Below are 25,786 nucleotides of genomic sequence, written 5' to 3' on the forward strand. Positions count from 1 at the left end.
TGAAAGAAAGGGAGTTTTGCTTTGCTCAACTTCTATCGAGCAAGACATTTCTCCTCCACGTTCAGAGTTTATAAAGACCTTAACGCCAAGGAAAATTCACTCACTCAAATACGGATGGTAGATATCTCATAGTTACGATACATTAAAAAATACAATTTTGGTACTTAATGTAGATGGCAAACTGAATGTGCATTTGTCCAAATCTCTAGCTTTTTATCCTGACCCACAGCATTTTTGCAGTTCTGTTACACTTCTATTTTAGAAATCTACTTTTATAAAGTATCTTCACTTCCATGGGTCTTTCTTGAGTGGACTTCCTGCTTTCCTGCGGTTCTGGTGGTAATTTTATCCTAATAACAACCGTTTCTAGAACCCTGTCAGTTATTACCTTTAGCAAATGTTATAAAATAAACGCCATAACTTAACTAAACTCACCATAAATTAAGCGCTATAATTAAAGAGGACCGAATCTCCCACATTCTCATCATTCCAAAATATGGAGTTTTTCTCTTCAGTCGATAAAGTGCATAATTATTTAGGTTAAGCTCAACACTTTTCAGAATCATTTAAAATTTACTATATAAATTAATTAAGTAATGGTAAGGGCTGATATTAGTGCTAGATAACATTTATATGTATTTATTAATGGATTGGCCAATTACAAGAATGTCAATATTAAGTATATTTAATTTAGTGTAATTAATAGTATAATGAGGTAGGGTAACGCCACAAGCTTTGCTGATCCTATATGCAATTTTCAGTTATTGCACGTTACCATATACACAAGTTACCAGTATACACATGTTACCAGTATACACATGTTACCAGTATACACATGTTACCATATACACATGTTACCAGTATATACTGGTGGCGAGAGAAAAGAAGAGACCTGGCCCGTGCCGGCGCACAGCTGTGTACTAGTGTGTTGCCGCGCGGTAATTTCAGGCGCTTCTCTCCACAGCCAACCCTGCGAATTGTTTATCCTAGCAATGGAACAGTGAAACAATAATGGAATTACGAAACGAGGCGCGGCAACATACTAGTAGTAGCGCCTGCAAATTTCAAATAGGCCAGAATCCAGGTCTCTTCTTTTCTCTCGCCATCAGTACATGTTACCAGTATACACATGTTACCAGTATACACATGTTACCAGTATATACATGTTAACAATATACATATGTTACCAGTATACACATGTTACCAGTATACACATGTTACCAGTATACACATGTTACCAGTATACACATGTTACCAGTATACACATGTTACCAGTATACACATGTTACCAGTATACACATGTTACCAGTATACACATGTTACCAGTATATACATGTTAACAATATACATATGTTACCAGTATACACATGTTACCATATACACATGTTACCAGTATATACATGTTACCAGTATACACATGTTAACAATATACATATGTTACCAGTATACACATGTTACCATATACACATGTTACCAGTATATACATGTTACCAGTATATACATGTTAACAATATACATATGTTACCAGTATACACATGTTACCATATACACATGTTACCAGTATATACATGTTACCAGTATACACATGTTACCAGTATACACATGTTACCAGTATATACATGTTAACAATATACATATGTTACCAGTATACACATGTTACCATATACACATGTTACCAGTATACACATGTTGCCTTGTTCCCACAATTGTGTTGTTGTACCACAATTTTCACGTTCCCATCATGATTACCCATAAAACCAACGAAAAACGTTCACTAACGCTCAACAAAATTCCAAGAGTGACAAGCACCATCATCGAAGTCAATGTTGTAGCTAAAAATGAACCTTCACGACAAATTTCAAGTTTATAGAGCAGTTCCTTCTGGAAATATAGTGCGGGTAGAAAGACAGAATAAAGATTTTCCAACCTTTCACTTGGTAGACTTTGCTTAAGATGTGCTTAAGATATAAAGTCCAGGAATAATGTATGTTGTGAAAATATGAGTGACAGTCAATCATTAAAGATATAAAGTGTAGTAGATAGGCGCAATGTGTAACAAAAATAAACTATGTAATCTAAAACAGTAAACGTAGCAATTTAAAATATAGGATAGGATAAATTATAACAATATAGATAGGTCTTATAGGATATATTAGAAACATGAAAATATTACCATTAAATGACATGGACTCGATGTTTAATAATTATTGTCAGTTTTCATAAAACAGGTTTATGGTAACAGTAAATTATTCTAACCTAAATTCTAATCAACCAATTAAAATTAATACATATAATCTACATACCTTCCTTTAGTGAAAAAAATAAAATAAGTTCCACTAAAAAACTCAGAAACACTGTAATATGCGTGGACGATAAAATGCTGCTTTAGGGCACTTCTGAATATGAAGATAATTTGTTCCCATTTTAAATTAACAGAGAGTTTATTGTACTATATCAAATAGTAAAATGCTCCCCGTTCATACAATGTTAAATGATGGATTGTGGAATGTAGGTTGACATGTCTTAGCCGGTAACGATTAGTGACTTGGTTACTGTGAGTAGTACTGTGTGTAAATGCAAGGCAGTGTTAAAATATCATACTCCTCGAATATGTGCAAGATTTATTGTACTGTAACTGAGACATAACTATAATTATGTTTTTGCGAGAGAGTCAATAGAGTTGCCTCAAAACATCATCCCGTATTTCAGTTGAGAGTACGTACACATATGCGAAGTAGATAGCCTTTAGCGTGTTAAAATTAACGGCTGGACTGGATCTATAAGGCAAAACAAGCAGAGCTTAGTTAACCTATAAAAAAGTAATATGAGACCCAGAAACCTTGCTGAAGATACCAATTCTATATCTTTGAATTATAAATTTTCTTTAAAGTTGGACCGTGTAGAAAAATCAATAGTTAGATCTTTTGAATGGTTTAATTTGGCGCATTAGAAGAAAACCATACGTTTGTTTCGTCTAAAGTTAGAGCAAATACATTTTTGAGATCGTCTAATTTTGAATTTACAACCGTTAGTGGAGTATCGTTAGCAAAAAGAATGAATGGCACTTTCGACAAGGCATATGGGAGGTCGTTTATGTATAATAAAAATAAAACTGGGCCCAATTCCAAACCCTGTGGAACTCCTTGAAATAATAATTCATATGATGATCGGACTAGGAATCACCATCAAGGCAAACGGCCCGTCCCGTCAAGCGGCTGTGACACCGATTCAATTAATCTATAAGCTGCACGAATTCTTTCGCTTTTGAACATTTTGCTTTAAATCCTAATCCTGGCATTTGTCTAAAACCAAAAGTTTTCTTAAAAGGTTTTGTAGTCATAGAAATACTTTTTTTCAAAGATATTTGTCCAAACATGCAAGATTGCTGACGGTCGGTATTTGGACATATTTGTATTGAATTTTTTAAAATAAAGACATGGTTTCAGTAAACAGAAGCCTTTCAAGCGTCGCAAGTTCTATGTAAAAGTTATCTCAATGAAAATGCACAAAATCAAACCTTCTTGATGCCGTTAATAATAACAATTACGCTTCGAGTACGTTAAATAGGGTAGTTATTAATAATAAGTTTGCACGTTTTTTATTATAGATATGAGCTATAAACGAACTCATCAACTGTTTTGTTAACTGTTTTTATACATTCAAAAAATATTTTTTTAAAGGCTACAGATTGGCTGATCAAATTTGTGTGTTCACGGGGAATTCTAAGTAATTAAAAAAAAGATTAATAAATCTATTATTAGTCGTTACGGGGAAATCATTTTTTTATTATCTACCTAGGAATCTAAACTTTAATTAGAAAATAAATGATTAGGAGCTATGTATAGCTACATTTATCTACTATAATACCTTAACTTATTAAGTCTGATGCAATTGAGTGAGATATACTAGTTCAAGTTTTCTATACGAGTACAGTATTGAGTTGTATCCATTTGGGTACGTGGGTAATTCTATTTCAACCATAAACTAAAATGGAAAAAGGAATACTGTGGTTTTCTACTGTGTTAGGGTTGGTATTGGCAGTTGCTTATTGCCAAAACAATGCACCTGTTCCAGCGAACCAAAACATTGCTAGCAGCTTGTCACAGGCCAACACAAGAGGAACTAGAGCCAGCCCAACGCTACAACTGGTTTATGTGGTAAGCGAACATTTGTATTGATGAATTGTAAACACTACACTATCAGCAGCAGTACGAAGCTTCTAATATGTATAAAAGCGATTAATTACAATTAAAAAAAGGAAAGAAAGTTAAAACTTTTTAATACCGTAAAAAATAGAATACAGATTTCAAAATAAGAGCTAACTTTTATTAGTTCATAAACCTGTCAAAATGATAGACACAACAAACAAGAGCCTAAAAAATGAAACTATTGTTTGTTATTCAATTTACGAGTAGTTCCTTAGGTTTTTGCTCTGAGGACAAAAAACTATAAATTTCTGATGAATGTTGAAAGCTGAAAGTCTTTTCACAGTAAACTTGGAAGGTTAATAAATATTAATGATAACTTGGTTTCTTTACAACATTTAATAATATTTAAAGTAAGCAACGTTTGTTATACTCATAGGTTTGGTACAGGCTTACATTTGTTAGTGATAGAAGACTAATCGTATAACAATTCGGTATTCATTATTGTTTAAATAGAGGAAAATAAGTGTAAATGGGTTTTTTACTTCTGTATTTCCGGGGTATTTAATACCACTGTCATCATGATCTAAGATCCAAAAACCAGGTTTCACATAAGCAATATTAATCTGATCTTAAAGAAAGTAATATATCATTAGCCAGGCTACGTTTAGTGGACAATGAAACAGAGTGCACTAAAAGGGTTAAAAATATGGGTCGATAATTTCTTCTCAGACCATAGGCTATAATTTTACCTATCACATTTATATTCGACCGTTTCATTCATAAATAATAGTTATATCACCGTGAAGCAATTACATAAAAGACTGAAATTAAGGATCTGGGTACTGTTAGCTGACGCTTATTTAACATTCATGTACATTTTTGACGGTTGGTTAAAGTTTTTGAAGCTAAGAAAAATAACACTCCATATATTTATTCCTTTTGTTGCTCCCATTTTGACCTCCACCAAAACGACTGGTGCTGACAATTTATATATTTCTTAGAAAAATTGTCTCTATCGATTTCCAGAGAATCTGATTTGCTCTCGGCTCTTGGAATTTACGGTAGTAAATACTTCAAATTGAAATTGATTCAAAGCAACATAAAAATTAAAATTTAATCGATTTCACATTTTTAACCCTAAAAATAACGTGGATGACGATCGGTTTCTTTCTTAAGGAAAATGTCTGTATCAATTTTCAGAGAACACAATTGGCTCTCAGCTCTTTGAATTTACATAAGTAAAGACTTAAACTTTCAACTGATTAAGAATCCCATAGTAATTAAAATTTATACTATTCCGCGTTTTTAACCTTTTATATTCCACCATTTAGATTCCACAAAAACTAACGCAACAGACGACAGGTTTCTTTCTTAGAGAAAATTTCTCTATTGATCTCAATAAAACACAGTTTATGTGCTTATAAACCGAAATTTAGCTTTCTGCTCCCTCGAAATTTTACATTATCAAAATGACGCATCTTAAACAAAATAAATAATGAATAACAACAAAATAATGGGAAACACGATACATTGCACTTGACATTTTGTTACATGCTATACATTTTGCTCCTATTAGTTATAGATGACGTTAATTTTAACATATGGCTTGGCGGAACAGTTGAATCTAGCTAAATTAAAAATTAAGAATTACTGCCAAAATAATCTTAAAGGTGAAGTCCAAATGGAATTATTCTCCTCTTCAATATAATTTGATAGGCTTGCTCTATGTTTTTATTTTTATCTATGGTACTTTCGTCGGTACATGCTGGTACGTTAAATATTAATATTACTTTGAAACACTGTTCTGACGTGTGACATTTAACCTGAATTTATAATTTAATAAAAACATTGGGATTTAAAGAGATATTAAGTTAGAAAGTGAAATAGTTGGGACTGTCCAACAATGTTAATGTATTTTATAAATGAGGAATATCATTAAACATAATTGGAGGTAAAACTTTCTTTGTGAGTTATCTCAGGTTTTTAATTACTCTGTCGATTATTATGTGCCAAGGTCAGTCTTTATACTCCTAATTTATAAGTTATTATGATTTAGCAACTACTTAAGTATTATCTATATTTAATGGGTTGGATGTGTTTTGTTATTAATTAATAAACTAAATATAACGGTAACTATCATACATAACGATGTAATTAATAAAACCTGAAACAATGCCTTATTAATTTTTGTTTTTTTTTTGCTGTGTTATGGAATTTTTGAATTAAAATGTACCCTGATTTTATTATTGGTATTTTAACTGCTTTGCGATACTGCTAAAGTTACAATACAAATATAACCACTGAAAGGTAAAAAAAATAGGAACCGTTTTTTAGTGTTAGATTTTTTTTTATTAGTCATTAACAGATGAAACGGTTGTGTCAACAGCTGCTTTGTGTCAGTTAAATTTGGATTATGAAACATAAACACTACTATTTTTTCAGAATTAAAAAATAAGTAAGGTAAATTAAAAAAAATCTTTCTCTTCTTATAAACCTTTTTCGAATTTCTACGGATATTTTATCAAAAGAATTGATTGGTCCAGCCGCTCTCGAGATTAACGATTAGCAACATATTTGGCGATCCATTTTTACATAGTACATAAATATTAAAGGTTGATATCACTGAAAAGTAGAAGCTGTGAAAATTGTGTGAAATATAACAATAATCTAAGTAGGACTGCTTTATGTTTCTTTCACGTATGTATGAAAATAAAAAAAAATAAAATGCTTTGTTTATTTTTATAACCAATAAATTATTTAGATTTACAGAAATATATCTATACTAAATGTTTTACAAGCATAAAAGGGATTATGAGAATCTATTTTCATCTGAGTAAAAAGAATAATGCAGGGAAAACTTTCTTTCCTAGTTCCTCCTTATTGTACTTTTATAAATCATTATGACTGTTGATTTGGTAGAACTTTGTCACGTTGCAAATTTAACTTAGTATACCAACAGTGAAGAAAACGTTCTTTTTTCGGTACGTTAATAATAATGATTATAAGAGAACTCTATAAGATAAGGATGAATATTTGTGAGTATAAATTCACACCGGTGAATAGATTAAATTAATACAGTTGATAACAATAACTGTATCCAAACGAACATATTATTGACAATAAATAGTGAATCATCATTAATATAATCGATTTTATCGATTGAAACAAATCAATCCAACGAATCTATCAATTTCTCACAGAGTTTTATAAAAGCACCACGTTATTATTAGAATAAATGTACAAATTAGCCAATTCAATGGAATATCCGAGGAACCTACAGGACGTAACGTAACAAGCTATCACATAGACGGACAGACAGACATTCGGATGACGTGCCTTTTGACCCCAAAACAATAGGAGGGTATTATTGTTAATACTTTTATTGTTATTTTCATTTATATGATTTTCCTCGTATTACCACTATTTGTTGAACCATTATTTTAGTATAGTAAGTTTGCTTATTGATTTGGCTTATTGCTACACATGTTGGCTGGCGTGCTTGCAGTATGTTATTGTATTGTTCCTTATTGATACTTTTGTATTTTTTTCTATAATTTATATTATTATCTTAATATACTTATATGCAAAAAGGTGTATTCCGTTAATAAATAGGCCTCTTCCTTACACCTATGTATTACAATTCAGTCTTTAATGCCTTTCTATCAGTAGCCATCGTACATAGAGCTAGACTAGCGGACTGTACTTTAAAACTTTTAACATCATGAATAGGCTTCTTCCTTGGACAAAGAAGAAGCTATATCCCAAGTTTAGAGGTTATAGAACCTTTCTACCAAGATATATAGAACAGACGGTTATACGGACAGATACACTGATAAACGCAATCTTTAAATGTTATTCCCAAATTCAATCCAAATTTTCCCAGGACAAATAGGAACCTATATACAGTAAAACCTCCTTAATCCGGCATTCTATAGTCCAGCATTGTCTATAATCCGCCATCAATGGTAATAAACAACGAAAATCAAGAGCAACAAAGCTTTACCCTCTGAGCAGTAAACGTAATACTGTATTCAAATTTATTTCATCATGTGCTCCACTAAAAGAAATTCGTTTTAGTATTTATCGTGTACTTATATATTGATTTATATTGTTTAAATACCCATGTTTAGATAATAAATACATACAGTAATAGGTGTTTGTGCAAATTGTATTAATTGTTATAAATACATTTTTATAAATTACCTCCATAGTCCGGACTTCTGGCAAACGTCGAGTCCCGAAGGTGCCGGATTAAAGAGGTTCTGCTGTACCAAGTTTCAAGTTTCTAGGACTTGAAAATTTGCAGACTAGGTAGTTATCGAGATAGAATAATCACACTCATGAGAATTATTGCACTAAGGGACACACGAATCGGCAACGTCCTCTCGGATCCTAATAAATAAAAATAATTCATAGAATCTTTTACCGTTATGGGCAGTTCCAAAGGTTTTCAATAGAAAATATAATTTTGAATAGCATAATATTATACGTACAATTCTATACAGAAGTTAGAAGCATACTTAAAGCAACGACCTTTGGCGGGGCAATGTCTGATAGTTAATTTTATCGAACCTTTTTGATAGCATAGACTAAAGGGTTAAAATTTCTATTGAAACCGCAGAAAAAGTTTAATCGGAGCTGAAAAAACTGTTGTAGGTGACTCACCATGGTATAATGGCACCCATGCTCACCTTCCCTACGAACCCTTATCAACCTGATGACACAAAGTACTGGCCTAACGGAGCTGGAGAGCTTACTCAGGTACGTGCTTTCCTCTGTCTATCTGTGGCAAAATTAAGATTATCATGCTTTATTACTCTTAACTACATATAATTTGTACCTAAATATAAAATAAATATATAGTTTGTACAGGAAGGGTATTTTCGTTCATGCAATATATAATGACCTAAATTAACACCTGTATTCGGTTAACACTGATTCAATGTCTATAAGATTATTTTTTTCTGTAGAATTACCTTGTCACTTGTTGCAGGTGTTGATGACAGCCATTGTGTTTTTACATGGGACAAGGTAATTCTACACAAAGCAAGATGAAACAGTGAATACCAGAGAGCCTTTAGGATACCAAGTGACAGTCATCAACAGATGAACAGTTACTGTTTACGACTGTTATTTGGTATCCTACTCTCATCTCTACACGGTTTAATTTTTATTGTGTATAATTACCTTGTCGCTTGTTGCAGGTGTTGATAACGGCCATTGTGCAAGATGAAACAGTGAATACCAGAGAGCCTTTAGGATACCAAGTGACAGTCATCAACAGATGAACAGTTACTGTTTACGACTGTTATTTGGTATCCTACTCTCATCTCTACACGGTTTAATTTTTATTGTGTATAATTACCTTGTCGCTTGTTGCAGGTGTTGATAACGGCCATTGTGCAAGATGAAACAGTGAATACCAGAGAGCCTTTAGGATACCAAGTGACAGTCATCAACAGATGAACAGTTACTGTTTACGACTGTTATTTGGTATCCTACTCTCATCTCTACACGGTTTAATTTTTATTGTGTATAATTACCTTGTCGCTTGTTGCAGGTGTTGATGACGGCCATTGTGATTTTACATTGAGCATTATCTGTTGTGCCTCAGGTTAGACTTATTCACCTTTCCCACCCCACTCTGTTATTCCAGAGCAGAACAACTATTGATTTCGCTGTTTAGTTCTAGTGTATATTTACAGATAGGTCGCATGCAGATGTACAAGCTGGGACAAAAGTTCCGCTCCATGTATGATGGATTTCTGGACCAGACCTACCAAGCAAAGGAATTTAAGGCTAACAGTTTTATCAACACCCGCGCCTTGGATACTGCAGAACTATTCCTGGCAGGACTTTATCCGCCCAGAGGGTTTCAGGTGTGGAAAAAGGATCTGCTATGGCAACCTATACCGGTTTTCCCTACTTTGTATGATCATGAAGATGTAAGTAATCTATTGAAAAATTCTCGAAATACTCTGTATGTAAAATATGAAAATACTATCTAGCAACTGAAGCACGTCCCACAGTTGTGAAGAAACTATTTTATAGACCAAACAAAGTCAAGAAGATAATTTGTTTGTTATTTCAAAATTTTTAATGTTTGTACATTAAATATTTCTAATATTACATTTTCAAGTATTGTTCTTAAATGATTTTATTTTACCGTATGTTTTTCTAGTTTTCAATTTATGTGAATAGTCAAAGTTCCCTTAAACGTTTATAAATTTAATGTAAAAAGTTATAAAATAAATAAATTTAACATTTCCAAAAAGTTTTCAATTAATTAACGGGTTATAAGTAGCTTGAATTACATTTAATTTTGCTTGACATTTTATTCTAACATAAATTTAACTGATGAATATTATTTAAACATTCTCATATATTCCATTGAAATACAAGAGTCTAAATGAATCAATCATTGACTACTTAGGATAATACATACAAAAATTATCAGAATGCTTTATAAAATAACGTACTTCCTAACAAATGTTATAGCTTTGTTAAATAATATTGTAATTTAAACAAAGTTAGACAGAGTTGTCTGAACCTGTCTTAACGTACATGTGCTCTGTTTAAAATTATAATAAAGAAACTCATTATTTAATTATTTTTTAAACACTTCATTTTTATTCATACTAGTAATACAATAAAAGTTTTTTTTCCTGTACGACCACAATAGTTCAGAAGAAACGTGATAGATAACGTGTAAAATGGCTTGAAAACTATTGTTTGTAAATGGCTGAGCATTAGCGAAGCTACAGTAAAGGGACTGAAAAATTCATTTCTGTCTATCAGTTTTTCACTATATCTTGAAAACAAATTGATCTATAGACTTAAAGTTTTGCTTCAAACTTCATTTCTGAATAGACAACACTGAGTTCGAAAGTGATGCATATTCCTCCACGGGATTGGCAACAAGAAAATAGCAGAATAAATAAATTGGTAACCAAGCTGAGTACAATCATATAAGATTTTAAAATATGACATATTAAAATATTAATCATGTTATGGTAACTTGGTCTGTAGACATTTATTACTGAAAATCCTATATAAATCTTATTTGAAAAAAATTGGAATGTATGATTTAACAAGAAATGTTGAGAAACATTTTATATGAAGACTTGTGTGACTGTCCATTTCTACATTGACAAGATTAAATGCCATGATGGAATTTGGCTGATCATCATTGAAGCATGTATTAGTTACTGAGGCAAAATTTCTTTTTATTGGCGGAGTGTGTTCAAATTTCTCTGATTGTCTTTCGTTCTATGTTTTAATAATGGAAAAGACAGCTATAGACTTGAAATTTTGCATAGAGCACCTTCTATTGGTGACTAGGTATTTATTATTTAAATATTGTTATGGAACCTAACTTAAACAAAAATATGAATTTACCATGAGGAAAGATATCTGAAAAATGATTTCATCTGCTACTTTACATTTTGCATTAATAGGAAAGAGTATTTCTATGATGGTGCACGTCCATCAATGTGATTTGTGTGTAAACGTCATTGAATCGTATATCTCAGTAGGCTGGCATAGATTTTTTGCTTGCCGGAAAATGGAGTACTTACTAACTGTATGATTGGTCTACGTCTATCTGTCTTGAGAATGAAATCAGATATTTACTTGAGATTCCGTATGCAACGAAACCTATTATGCGACACGTGATGTACTGCTACCTTATTATAGAAGTGTTTTTACAGTGTTTTATAATTATCTATATTATAGGATTTGTGTACACATGATGGTGAAATGTAAGAGCTATTTTTATGTTTACAGATTCTGAATTTTACAACAAAAAGCACATGCCCGAGGTTTAGAGCAGCCCAACTTGACTCATTGATGAAAGCTGACATACTATACAATCCCTCTCTGTCAAACTTTATGAATGACATCGTTCCTTACACAGGCATTGATCTAGAGTTCTATAAGAAGTTATATGGTGATCTATATAGACAGCAAAGCGTGACTACGGTGTGGCATACCCTGAAATTTATAGTAAGCATCCATAAGTTATTTATTTTATTAGTTTATTTATTATAAGCTTCGCATAGGTTTATAATTTTCAGAATGGCTAAAGATACACATATGAATTGTTGTCAATGATTAAAAATAAACTAATAAACTAAACTAAACCAATCAAGAAATAGTTACATATCTGGAAAGCCTAGTAAGCTTAGTCTAAAAATTAAATAATAAGTACTCGTCAACAACTGTTTTTCATTTAAGTATTCATCAACAAAATAGTATGCCCGGTTAATGAGGGAGTATTTTAGGGAAGTTTTAAATGTATTTATGGAATTCTCCCACATGGGATCTGGATGTAGTTTATTATAGATTTTGAGAGCTGAATAATAAGGGCCCTGCTCGAATCGTTTTAATCGTTGTATGGGGTATTGTAAGGGTTGATTTCTGATGTTATAATGGTGCAATACTTGATTTTTTTGTAAAGAGTTATTAGTTTTAAGAGTAATAGGGTTTCTAGAATATTTAGAAACGGTAAAGTGAGAATGTTATGGTTATGGTTTGCAGGATTTTCTCTTTTTGAGTTTATACATGATTCTAAGGTGGTGAAATTTATCCAGTATGTATCAATATATATATATATATATATATATATATATATATATATATATCTATATATATAAAAATGAATGTTTGTATGTTTGTCCTTTATGGAATCGTGAACTATTGGACCGATCATGATGAAAATTTGTACGTATATGTATTTTTCCACGGAGAAGGTTTATAAGCTATGCCCATCCCTTTCCCGATTCAGGATTCCGCCCCACTGGTTACAGAAATACCCATAAGAAATGCATTGCAGCAAACATATGTTAACGTCTTTTCAAATTTTTAATCAGCTGTTCTTTGTAAACATATATTACACTTATAGTTTTAAAGCATAGAGTAAGCTTAAGAGAAACGACAAATTTTGTTTAAACTGTTTTTGCAATCACTGTTAAACATAGACTTTACTATCCAGATAATACAATTCAAATTTGACGTAAAAATTCACCTTTAACTGCAATATTTATTTAATATAAACCATGCTCATGCTTGATCAGAAGAGTAATGCAGATATCATAATTACTATCTTACGTTGGCTACAAATATAAAGAATGTTATAAAATCAACCTTAGTTGTTTTTTTTGACAGAAGTATGGTTCTCAAAACTTCGTGTGTACATATTCTCTCGATCGAGACAACAAAGCAAGCTCAATCGTGGCATCGGAGATATAACTAATTTAATCTAAAATTTATTATAGTAAAAAAAAAAATTTACTAAGTAATATAAGGACTTCGGTTCTTAAGATTTGCGTGCGAAGCCGTGGGTAACAGCTAGATAGAGGCAGGAATATGGTACATACCTTCATAATACGCCCAAGAGGCTCACGATGGAACGACTATCAATTATCTCAGCAATGTTTAGAATGTGATAGAAAAAGAATAAGTGAATATAGTGTACTGTTTTCAACGGGAAATTGCGTGCGAAGCCGCGGGCAACTTTTGCAAAAAATTATTGAAATGCGCAGCAAAGCGCGCCGGGCCCGCTAGTATATATATATAAATCAATGTTTGTGTGTTTGTCCTTTATAGACTCAGAAACTATTTGACCGATCATTATGAAAATTTGTATGTATGTGTATTTTTCCACGTAGAAGGTTTATATGCTATGCCCATTGATGTTACTCACCACCAGGAGGCGCTGCAAAATATGTTATCAAAGCGCCTGCACATTGTAAACTGCAATTACGAGATAGTTGTGTATAATAACCACACACTATGTGAAGGCGCTAAGTTTTTATGGATATTTGTTTTTCAAATGAATTTCTGTTTGGCCTTATAGCTTAAATGTTAGACCACTTTATTATTAAGTACATGTACGTGTACAATAGATATAAACATACACTTTTGGCAGATTTTCTTGATAGTGTCAACAAGGTAAACTCTACATCGGCGTTGACAACACAATTGACTTGAACCAGAAGTGCTCATACACGAGCAAAGCTTACAAAACGCTTGCGAAGTCGCGGGGAACAGCTAGTATAGTATAAATGTAATTATACTTCATATAACTTCGCCAGTAGTAATCAAGATTATGGTTTATGTTTCCAATATCTATTGCCAAATACTGTACAATATGTTTGACAATAATTGGAAACAGAAATTACTTAAAGTATTATGTTGTTAAGTTACAAGTGAACTTTATGTTAAAGATTAGCACCTAATCAAATTAAACTTGAAACTGATACAAGTTATATAATAACTTCTTCTTATCAACTCTTTACTTCATTTGATATACCCAACTTACGGATCGCGGAGAAACAAAATTAACACAACTGTGTCTTTGTCATCACCCCATTACACAATTGATCCTTTAAATGAGAGTATAATCTATACATGTAATTAATATTTATTTACACTGTGCATTTTATGTTTTCCATTTTGCAAGATTCCTTTATCCCCTAGCTCTAATATAAAGATTGAATAACTTTAATTGAATAACTAAATTTAGTAGAAAGTAATTAATATGAGTTCATAGTAGCCTTGATGTGGTACCCACAAAACCCATACGATTCCTTGAAATTAAATAACTTATGCAATTAAAGCTGTATAGCAGCTGTCACTGTTAATGACAAAACCATATATATATATTACGATTGTTGAATATGCTACATGTTATTTTATAAATTTAATAAATAAATAATTATGGGAGAAAAGTTATACAAAAATGATTTTGATTATAAGTAGAATTGTTAATGCATAGGTAAATTTAAAATGTAATTTTTCAAGAAAGGATCCGAGAAGGTACAGAAAGACAACGGTTCATTGAAGTCTACTACGAAAACTAATTACAATAAGGTAGAACAAACGACAATTAATTTCTGCAGTCTTATGATTAGGTGATCTGAGACCAATCAGAAGCTTTGGTTATGAGGTAATATACTCAAGGTTCTGACTCGGGAACCCTGAGACATTTTTGTCTTTGTCGTATTATTTAGTTGTGTTTCAGGGTTTTTAGCGTCCAAAAACCTTTCTGCAAGGGGTTTTGCTTATGTAGAAATTTTATATTCGAATGCGTAGAGGAAATTATTGGCAACTAATTAGGTTTTAATTTTACAGGGAATACTATATTATTTCAATCTATTTGGATTAATTTATTTTGAAAATTAACTAAATTATTAACACAAGAACATGAAGAAAGCAAGATTTTGTTCAAGTAACGTCTTCAGTTTAAATATAATTTAAAGGTCGTTTGAAAAAGGAAATGTTATATTCAACAATAAGAATGAATTAATAAATAAATATTTCAAGCTTTTAATAAAACATTTTTGGAAGGAATTCAGGGTATAGTTACAGTTTTAACTTTGAACCTGTGCCAATTGTAACAGAAATTTCTCAAGTGGCACGAAGAATTTTTAATTGAAATTTATTTAGCTAAGCTTATAAGAGAGAATTAGTTGATTTGTTTTGAATTATATTTAGAATGGTTTGTTTTATTTGAGTTGTGTAAGAGTTATTTTAGTTCAATTTTTAATTTTTGAGTCAAGAAGTACTTATTTTTTATATTTTATTAAAAGCCCTGGATAGGAAAAGCTCTTGGAAGATACGTAGTTCTGAATAGTATATACATATTAATTTATTGAATGCAAATTTAAAGTTTGAAGTACGATTCAATAACAAAGTTTAACAATAATTTAAGAAGAAAGATTCTTGTTGTCTATCTACATTAATAGTCAACATTTAAAAAAAGACTAGAAACAGAAGTACACTAAACAAAACTTTTTACAGGGAGCAAAACAAAATTTTACTTAGGGGAGATAAATTTTAAAAATGAGAATCTCTCGATACAACTAGTATATGCAATAACATTTGTATAGTTTAATATCCAAATTCACGTATTCCCAGTGGAATGTCGTGTTCACTACTATACCGAAAAAATATCTATATCTTTTCGATACCCTAATTCATACACGAATGTGGATATGGGATTTAGTTGAAAGAAACCAGGTGCCTATGTTGATATTTTATGTTATTTTACTGAGTTGAGGAGACACATAAATTTTGTTTCTTTTGAGTTAACTTTTTTGTTGATATTGACGATGATATTGCCTAACCTTGAAACACTTATCTTTTTGCATTCAACTGGGCTGTTTTTAAAAAAAATATTTGAAATTCCCATGCACCAATATATTCTGTAATATAACATATCTTGGCGATAACGTGTTCTTCTAAAGTGCATGTAGTCAAAATGTGACTGAAACTTTTCCGGCAGGAAAACAATTACTGTAATTTTTCGGATATTCATTTATTGATTCAAGTACATTAAATAAAAAATATAAAATGTAAGCAGACTACTCGAACCAAACTAGCTAACATTTAGCGCAGATGTAAAGGATGCATACATATTCCATAAAAAAAATATAAGGTGACTTAGTTCATTTTAGTATGTTTGGTATTTCAAACAGTGTGGTCGACATAGATTTTCATTAAAAGCTATCTGAAGAGCTGTTTTAAAGATAATTTAAATTGGAACCATTTAATTGCTCTTTGAATCATCCAAAAATGTAACAGTCATGATCATTGTTTTTATACGAGTAATAATGAGCATGACGCATGTTCACTGCTTTCTATTTTCTCTAATTAGACAGTGACTAGAAGAATTTTAGCTAACCAAAAGTTGACTTTTTCAGTTAAAAGACATTTCAACCACGTACTTGCTAAGGATGTTTCTACGTAATTTGAGGACAGACTCCTAGCTAGATGTAACGTTTAATAATTAGTTTTACTGACACGATGAAACTTACGTTGGTTTTGCGTTTTTTATTATGATCTCGTATTTGTAGGCAGATAATGGACTTTCTCTTCCTGACTGGGCCACAAAGGCATATCCAGAGCCGGTGATTTCACTGCGAACCGTGACAGGAAGTGCATTCTTTGCGGGGTCTTTTGACCAGATAAGGTTATTATCAGGTATGTATTTGGTGATCTATGTTTGGCCTTAAAGTTATGGTGTTCCATTACAGGAATTGCTACATTTTGCTGCTGGGTATATACTAAGTTTACACGAATTGCTATAAGTAGAATATCCAATTTGATATTTCTAAATTTTTATAGTACTGTAAATTTCAATGTTACTAAACAGTAATTTACTTATTATTGGACTTACTCTCTGGAGATGGGATATGTTTTCCCTATTGTATGACATGACGTTTTATATTTATATACAGTTGATATTGCAAAAGCTATTATATTATTTTTATAGTTTAAAGTTAAATGAGAGAACGCAGTACATAAATACAATTAAAGTCTTATATTTTTATGTTAGCGAGTGCTTGTTACTTTTAGATTTGTGGACTACTTTTTATTTGATCTGAAAACGAGTTCTCAATTTAAATACAATCTATTATTATCAACGATTAATAATATTAATAATGCCCTGCTAACCTCAGCCTTCCGTCATACTCGCGTATGGATTATGCATTATTACAAAGTCAAGTAACTAAGCTTTATTTTACACTTTATTTGCTAAAGATTAAAGACAAACTTCGTTCTAGTGGAATACTAAATTTGTAGTACTAAAGTTTGAATCATTAAAATATATCAGAAATCCCGAAATTGTAGACTGTCGAACAATTCTGTTGGTTATCTTCTTATATAAAGGCTAGAAATGTGTGCGTTTCCCAAAAATCAGGGATCCCAAGTCTATTATCACAGATTAAGGAAATTTCCACATGCCCTCTTGCCAGTGCTTTCAGTACAGTATTCGCCCGAAACTCTAACATAATCAACGCAATGTTGTTTTTGAATCTTCGAACATCCAAGGGATTTGACCTTTCCTTAAAGATTATATCTCTGCTACTTATCCAGTACCGTTGTTCCATGATCTACAGGCTTACTAGTGAATCGTCATCCCACACCATGTCATTTTGTATGATGGATCAAGGGAATTTTGAGAAATAATAGTCTCTGCAAACCTCTCGTAATCTCTCTGTCTCAAGACATACATGTATTACACGGAACCCAAAACTTGCGACATTCCAAAACTAACAAAAAAGTAAATTCTTTAGAACTACTGTAGGAAGGCATGATTATTAAAAACGAATCCCATCTGATCAAATTTCAATCCACACCCCGTCCTGTTCCACTGCTTCAGGACGGAATTCATATTGCTTCCGACTGAGACGTTATTCGGCATGAACCTTTGCATTAGCTATGAAAAATACTCTAACAGGCTTGAGACAACATATCCGTCATGTCTCAAGGGCCTCTTAATAAGTTCTCTTCAGCAACGTAATCAATGAGTTTTCCTGTAACATGCTTGTTGAAAAGTATAAATTTACAATATTTACAATCCTGTTTATTTGCCTCAAGAAGGATCCCGAACTAACCCCGATACAGGTATCATCACTTGCAATCAAAAAAGGAAAGGTAAATGTTACCTGGTATCAACAGATCATTGTGATAATTTGAAGAACACTGATTCCCTGTAACTATGTACTCTGCTTGGCTTTACCATACACACGAAAATGAATTAATCACCCAATGCTGGGCCAGACTGCAGTGGAATCACTGGAAAATGGTATTTATTGGAAACATACTCACCCAAATGGGTCCAGTATTTATACATCCAATATGACATGAATGCAAAATTTATAAATTGAGAACAAATTGGATTGATAATTGCTTAGGATATTGAACTTAACTACTGATGATCCATAGGTAAACCGTTTACAAAAAAGACACTGGGTGATTTTAGTTCACACAGGGTGGGGTAAATGCCCCTCCACCGCTGTGATACCGCCCTCTTTCAGTATCCCCACCACTTCTTTGGCACTCGCCCGCTTACTCTATCCCCTGACCTGGTCACTGCCACTTAGCGGCTAACCTCACACCAAAACGCAAGCTCACTAAATACGTCTGTAGCTACATTAGTGCGTTTAATTAGTTTCTTACGCTTGTATAGCTCTACACACAAAAATTCAATGTACTTATAGAATATTGCGATGTTATTTTCGGGGGCAAGCGAAAATATTCGCAACTTGCCAGATAGCCAGTCGAGCTGGGTTAGAAAATTCCAGGGTTCGAGAATTCCATACAACTATTATTTATTGTTAGGAGTCGAATCAGAGGGCCCTGCGGAAGAAATTGATACTTCCAAAATAACGTTGGGCTTACTTCATCACGTCAACTCCAATAATATTTTGAAGACGTAAAAAATAAAAATAATCTTGCTCAGAAAAATAAAAATGTCTTGGTTCTAGGAAAGTTATTGTTCAAGCGAGTTCGATTTTCGAAAACAACTGTATTGTTTATTAATACGTCGGTCAGTGAGGAATTACAAGTAAGCTGAGTAGTCTCCACTGATAACTTGGTCGGGGAGTCGTATACAGTAATTATTGAGCCCGGGGTTGGAATAATTAATCGGTTAAATAATGATGGTTAGTAGAAGCAAAATACAAAATCAAAGCAAAGTATGAATAGCAATGGCAAACAAAAGCAATATTCAAATAAACACCAATAGCAAATATACAATCTTATAAATTAAAAATTAGCCATGCACCAATATCACAGTGCAACTACTATATACATAAAGCAAGCACTAACCATTAACAAAAAATATTCTACGGGATGCAAAAGCTAGATGCATTTTATAGTATAAATAAGCTGTATTTATTCTGTAGGCAAGTGTATAGCTCCAAAATAAAATATCAAGTTTACTTTCTCAGGCATATAATTTTGGAAAAATAAAAACAAAATAATCACTTATAACACACCATGCAGAATTACCCTACCATGTGCAAGCTAAGATAAAGGTAAATGATTTAAAACCATGCAATAAGGCTACTAAGCTAAATTACTATAAATATTAGGGCTCTATGAATATCAAAGAAAAATTGAACACTCACCCTATCTGCACAGTTCACCAGAAAAATAAACTAAAATATCGTTAAATAAATATTTTGATGGAGGTTATCGGGTGAGGGTGTCAGGACGTTCGCAAAAAATAAAAAGAAAGGGTTGCGAGTCCCGAAATAGATAAAGGAGAAAAATAAAGATAATCACTTACAAAAATATAAATAATTAATAAAATGAAAATTAGATTGAACTTCAATAAGAAAGAAAAATATTTCCGCATAGATTAGAGATTCGCCAAGAAATGTGATAATAATCAGACAACAGAATGATGGTCGAGAAAACTTTATACATAATATACAAATTTACATCGATTGAACATAAGATTTAGTTTTATGAGGACGGGGTCGGTGGGAAGAAAGTATTTATAAAAGGAAGTCGTGGGTATAGGATGCCAGTACTATCGCCGGAAAGAAAGCAGTGGTAAGGCGAGTCCCGACTGTTATAATTATTTCCGGGTAGGAGATAATTGGTAGGAAAGTTCGTAAAGGAAACTCGGGATGAGGTGTCAGATCGATCGCCAGGAAAAGAAATTGCGAGATCTGAAAAATTTAGAAAGGAAAATTTTAACACAGTAATTAAAATTTAGTCGAAATGAAAAAAAAAAAATAATCTGAGTAATTGAAATTCTAAATATAAGTTAAATTGAAGAAAAGAATAACTTTAGTAATTCAAGTTGAAAAAGTAATTAAAGTTTCAGTAAATCGAGAAAGTCAAATATATTCTATTTAAATTTAATGATACCCTTAAATATCAAATAAATTATTAAGAGTATATTTAAAATCAAACAATTATCTTATCAAAATAAATCTATAACCATCAAACATTAATAATATATTTCAGATCGATTAATTTTCATAAATGATAAATAAAATATTAAATTCTGTTTCACATAAAAATTTGGAAGAATTGTTGATGGCGGAGATAAAACACTTTAGTAAGGAACAGGGTCGTTGTTCCTTACCTGGTGCTGGGATATCGGCGGCGGGCGTCGAGTCGCGATGTAGTCGTTCAGCGAGCGCGGTCGGGGGAAGGGGTGGAAGTAGTGGTGAGCAGCGGTCGTCGGCGGGTGTCGCGGAGTCACTGGCTGTCTCTCCGTGTCTTCAATCGGCCGTCATTATATAGGTTTCGCGCGATCGCGGGGGTGGGGGAAGCCTTCTCCTCTCGCCGTGATCGGAGGGGGGAAGCGGCGATATCCGTGCGGGCACGGACCTGCCAGATAGCGTCTGACTCATCGTCAGTAAAATAATTTATTTCGCTCATAATAATAAAAACTCAAGTCGTTATTCGTAATATTAAAAAAAAATTGTCTGTTCTAATTTATTCAATTTTACTAATGAATATTTTTAATTTAAATTTAATTTTGTATGCTAAAAAATAACATGTTACAATATGAAAGTACCCGCTATGTAAACAAAATAGCAAGAGACACGACACACACAGCTGACAAAACAGACGAGGAGATGCTTGCCCCACTCCCCACCATTGGAGACCTCTCCTGCGCGTAGCTGCTCAGATATTTGCTTCTGCGCAGGTTTCTTTGCGAGCGGTTTATCTATAGTGTTTTTATGTACCCTTAGAAAACTTGTATGCAAGAAGATTTGTTGTGAAAAATGTCCTTTCGTTTACAGCAGTCAAGTTTAAGAGTATACATATAATCTCTTAACTTTTATAACTGTGATATTTAATATCATTACCAGGAGAACTGTTCCGAGAGGTTGTGGACATGTTCCGATCCAAGGTTAACAACAGCACAGATGTAAGAAAGATGTACTACTATTCAGGTCGCGATTTCACGATACTGTCCCTACTGTTGATGCTTGGTCAGCAGAATGATCGCTACGTGAACACTGGGTCTGCTTTGATCTACGAGCTCCACCGCAATCCAAGCACTGGCAACTTCTACGTCCAGGTGATGTAAAATCTACTAAATTTACGTAGACACAGTTTCATTATACACTTAAATTAAAGAGAGATGGAATATAAGTTATACAGTTATACGTATACAGTGTGAGTTAAAATAAAATTATTGATACAATCTGAGGATAGAAAGATGGAACTCCGGACACATTTCTAGGAAATAGAAGTTAAATCTTTAGTCATTGTTACAACTTTGCCCATTTCCCTTAATTTGATTCTGTGGGGGCGCCTCAAATTTTTAAAATGTAAAGACCCATTAGGGACCTCATTTGAAGGGTCTTGATAAAAGAAAAACAGTGGAAACTAGAGCTTTCTATCTTAAAAAATGACAGCTAATTGAAATTAATTAAAACATTTGAGGCATAACGTAAAATCCACATTCGCAAGGTAAATATCTTCAGCAGACAACCACTTTCCCTACAAACTCAAGCATGTTTTACTCACAGCTGTAATTAAATTTAGTTCCAGCAGGATGGAGTACCTCCAAACTATGGCCTGCATGTCCGCGAGTATTTAAACAATATTTTTCCAAATCGCTGGGTAGGCAGAAGATGAATTATCGAGTGGCCACCAAGATCACTACACGTCACTTGACTACTTTGTATGGGGCCACATTAAAAACAATGTCTATAAAACGAAACCTCAGAGCATTAATGACCTTAGGGACAGAATAGTAGCAGAAATGTAAAAGATCCCTAGTGAATCCATACAGCGTGTCATTTTAAGTTTCTAAAACAGGCTTGGACATTGTCAAACGGTCCTGGGACAGCAGTTTGAACATCTGATATAAAAAGCACAGATTAGTAAGTTTTAGCCGTTTTATTGCTTAATGCAATTGTAATTACTAGTACTACTGTAACTTTACCTTTAAAAACTTTAAACTACCCCCTAAAAAGCCTATTTTGGGGAAATGGTTCACTTGTTTCCTATCGGGGTGTCCTATGCTGAGTTTTATTTTTCTATCTTTGTTCATTGAAAGTTGAACAGGATCCATCCATGCTTTTAACTTAATTTATTTCAATGAGCTGCCATTTTGTACTGGGTTGAGATAGAAAGCTCTAGTCTCAACTGTTCTTCTTCTTTCATTAAGGCCTTTCAAATAAAAACCTAAAGGGTCTTCGTTACATTTAAAAACTTGTAACCGTGACCGAAAAGATAATTTCTATTTTCTAGATAGGTGGCCCGAGTTCATACCCTCCATGTATATAACACACACACACACACACACACACACACACACACACACACACACACACACACACACACACACACACACACACACACACACACACACACACACACACACACACACACACACACACACACACACACACACACACACACACACACACACACACACACACACACACACACACACACACACACACACACACACACACACACACACACACACACACACACACACACACACACACACACACACACACACACATATATATATATAAAATAATGATTGCTTTCTGTATTTATATTGTTTGTAAAACAAATATTTCATCTCTGTTTTAGTGTATCTAATCAAATTCCAAGCCTTTGTGGCTAATTATATATCTAAAATATTTGGTGTTAGGATTGAGTTTGTTTGCCAGATTCTGCCTAGCCTCGTATATGTTATGGAGCCTGATTGTGGGTAGACTTTTACATGCTAATTCTCTAATTTGTTATTTATGCGGTAGATAAAAATCTAAACTATTTTTTCGATCTTGATATTCAATTACACATATGGTAGGAAAAACTTATATTCTTCCACTATGACACATAACAATTAATGACACAAACACTAATAATTATGATTGGATTCTTACGAACATTTTTTAGTTTTATTCGCAGTAGGTAGGCGTGCATTTACAGTTTGTTTTTCTAATTTTTGTTCGCATCAACTTTGATAAAGTGGCAAGACAGTTTTCACTCGCTTACATCGATATATTCGTATTTCATATATCGATAGTTCGATATGTGTTATCGAAGAAAGTCTACCTACAATTTCTTTGGAGTTGAAAAAACTATTTAATTCTGGTATATACTGGAGTTATTATAGTTATTTGAATCTCGAGACCAACTTAATTAAAAATCAAAGAAATTTAGTTAATACGATATAGTCGTTTTCAAAGAATTACCTAGCCTTTCATTAATTACACGTTTAAGACAACTGATAATGAAAGAGACTATACATCATATCTTACAACACACCCGAATCTTTTACTAAGGCTGTGTAATATTTCTTTAAAATGGCCTAAAATCTGTATTGACAATATTAACCCTATTTATAAGAAGTACCTCTGAATTAATAGTACTCATATTTATTTCTTGAATTTTTTAGTAATTTTTAAATGATTAAAATATGTACCATATTAAATACCATACCATGCCATATGTGTTGAGGAAGATTTGTTAAGAATTGTACAGATATGAAGTCCAATTGTTATGATAAGGTTTGAAAAAAATTGAGTTACCATAATAATAATTAATAGTGCACGAAGAAAATTAGTAAGGGGTAGGGTACGATAAGCGGACCCGGTTTTTTATATCGAAGAATGTAATCATCGATACATGATATTCGCATCTCAAACCCTAGACTATCAATCGATATAAAAGTATCTATAGTTCCCAAAAACAAACATATGTTTTAAATTAAAATGTGAATTTAATATTAACAGTGATCAAACAAATTATTGTAACCAAAATTAGGAAAACCAAAGACGACCATATTTGCTCCTCTCACAGTTACATTTGCTTCTTTCCCACAAATTTCACATAATGGGTTTTTCGGTACGAGTCCATGTTGAAGCCACGGAAAACATGTCTTATCATCTTTCAAAGCAATGTTGTGTAGTTTTCTAAAATTGACTGTCATTTTTAATAATCAAATGTTTTTTATGTTAAATTGAAATATTACCTTACGTGTATTATTTGAAAGTATTTACAACTGTTGATATAGATTATTTAAAATGATTAATTAGTATCGATTGATTATATCGATGGTTATGATTAAGTAATATCGGTTGCCAATTTCGATATAAAAAACCGGGTCCGCTTATCGTACCCTACCCTTAATAAGTACTCAGTATCACTTAGACTAGAACATAAAAGCACAATGGAAGGTCTGTTGCAGGTTCTCTACGTTGACGGAGGTTCTCCAGAATCGGTGCCTGAAGATATCAACATTCAGGGTTGTGGTTCCCCCTGTGACCTCTACCAGTTGTTGAATATCACCGAGAAATATTACAATATCACAAACTGGAACCAAGAATGTATTTTGGAACCTGCGAAACCATGTTGTACAATGAACTAGAAGTTTAGTTTTTTTTCTTTTATTCACTATTCTTATATTCAGTAGTATAGGCTCGAGTCATGGACTGTAATAGCAATTCTGTAACTATATAAGATTTGCTGGTTTTGGAGGATGATCTTAGAAGAGCTCTGCACGATATATCAGCTGAGAACACCTTGCACGCCAATATTTTTAATCTTTCACTGCAACTGTAATAAATGATACTTTATCGTCAAAGGTGTACTGAATTTTACATTTCTACCATTTTGTACATATAAAAAACCTTTTCACAAGTGTATAGATTTATATTCCATCATGTTCTTGCTTATGAAACCAAGTTCAACGCAAGACTTCGAGTTAGCGTGGGAGACTTCTCGTTCGCCCCCAGCGGACAACACCCTGAAGAACGACTCCTAATAGGCCAGTTTTAACCATCAACATCGAAAGTTATCGTGTGTAAAGATGGACAAGTATAAAGACAACAATCTGATTTCGTAATGAA

At 32.7% G+C, this 25,786-nt stretch overlaps 1 protein-coding gene across 1 annotated transcript; it reads left to right on the forward strand.

Annotated features, from left to right (window-relative positions):
* Nucleotides 1-3,886: 3,886 nt before the first annotated feature.
* On the forward strand, nt 3,887-25,521 carry LOC124360771 (testicular acid phosphatase homolog). The gene is made up of 7 exons (XM_046814652.1): nt 3,887-4,157; nt 8,805-8,909; nt 9,854-10,093; nt 11,934-12,152; nt 17,006-17,132; nt 21,776-21,987; nt 25,126-25,521. The coding sequence occupies exons 1-7, from the start codon at nt 3,990-3,992 to the stop codon at nt 25,303-25,305; spliced, it is 1,251 nt and encodes a 416-aa protein (XP_046670608.1). The 5' UTR covers nt 3,887-3,989; the 3' UTR covers nt 25,306-25,521.
* The last annotated feature ends 265 nt before the right edge of the window (nt 25,522-25,786 follow it).

The sequence above is a fragment of the Homalodisca vitripennis genome, chromosome 4, assembly GCF_021130785.1.
Source record: "Homalodisca vitripennis isolate AUS2020 chromosome 4, UT_GWSS_2.1, whole genome shotgun sequence".
Classification (NCBI taxonomy): Eukaryota; Metazoa; Arthropoda; class Insecta; order Hemiptera; family Cicadellidae; genus Homalodisca; species Homalodisca vitripennis.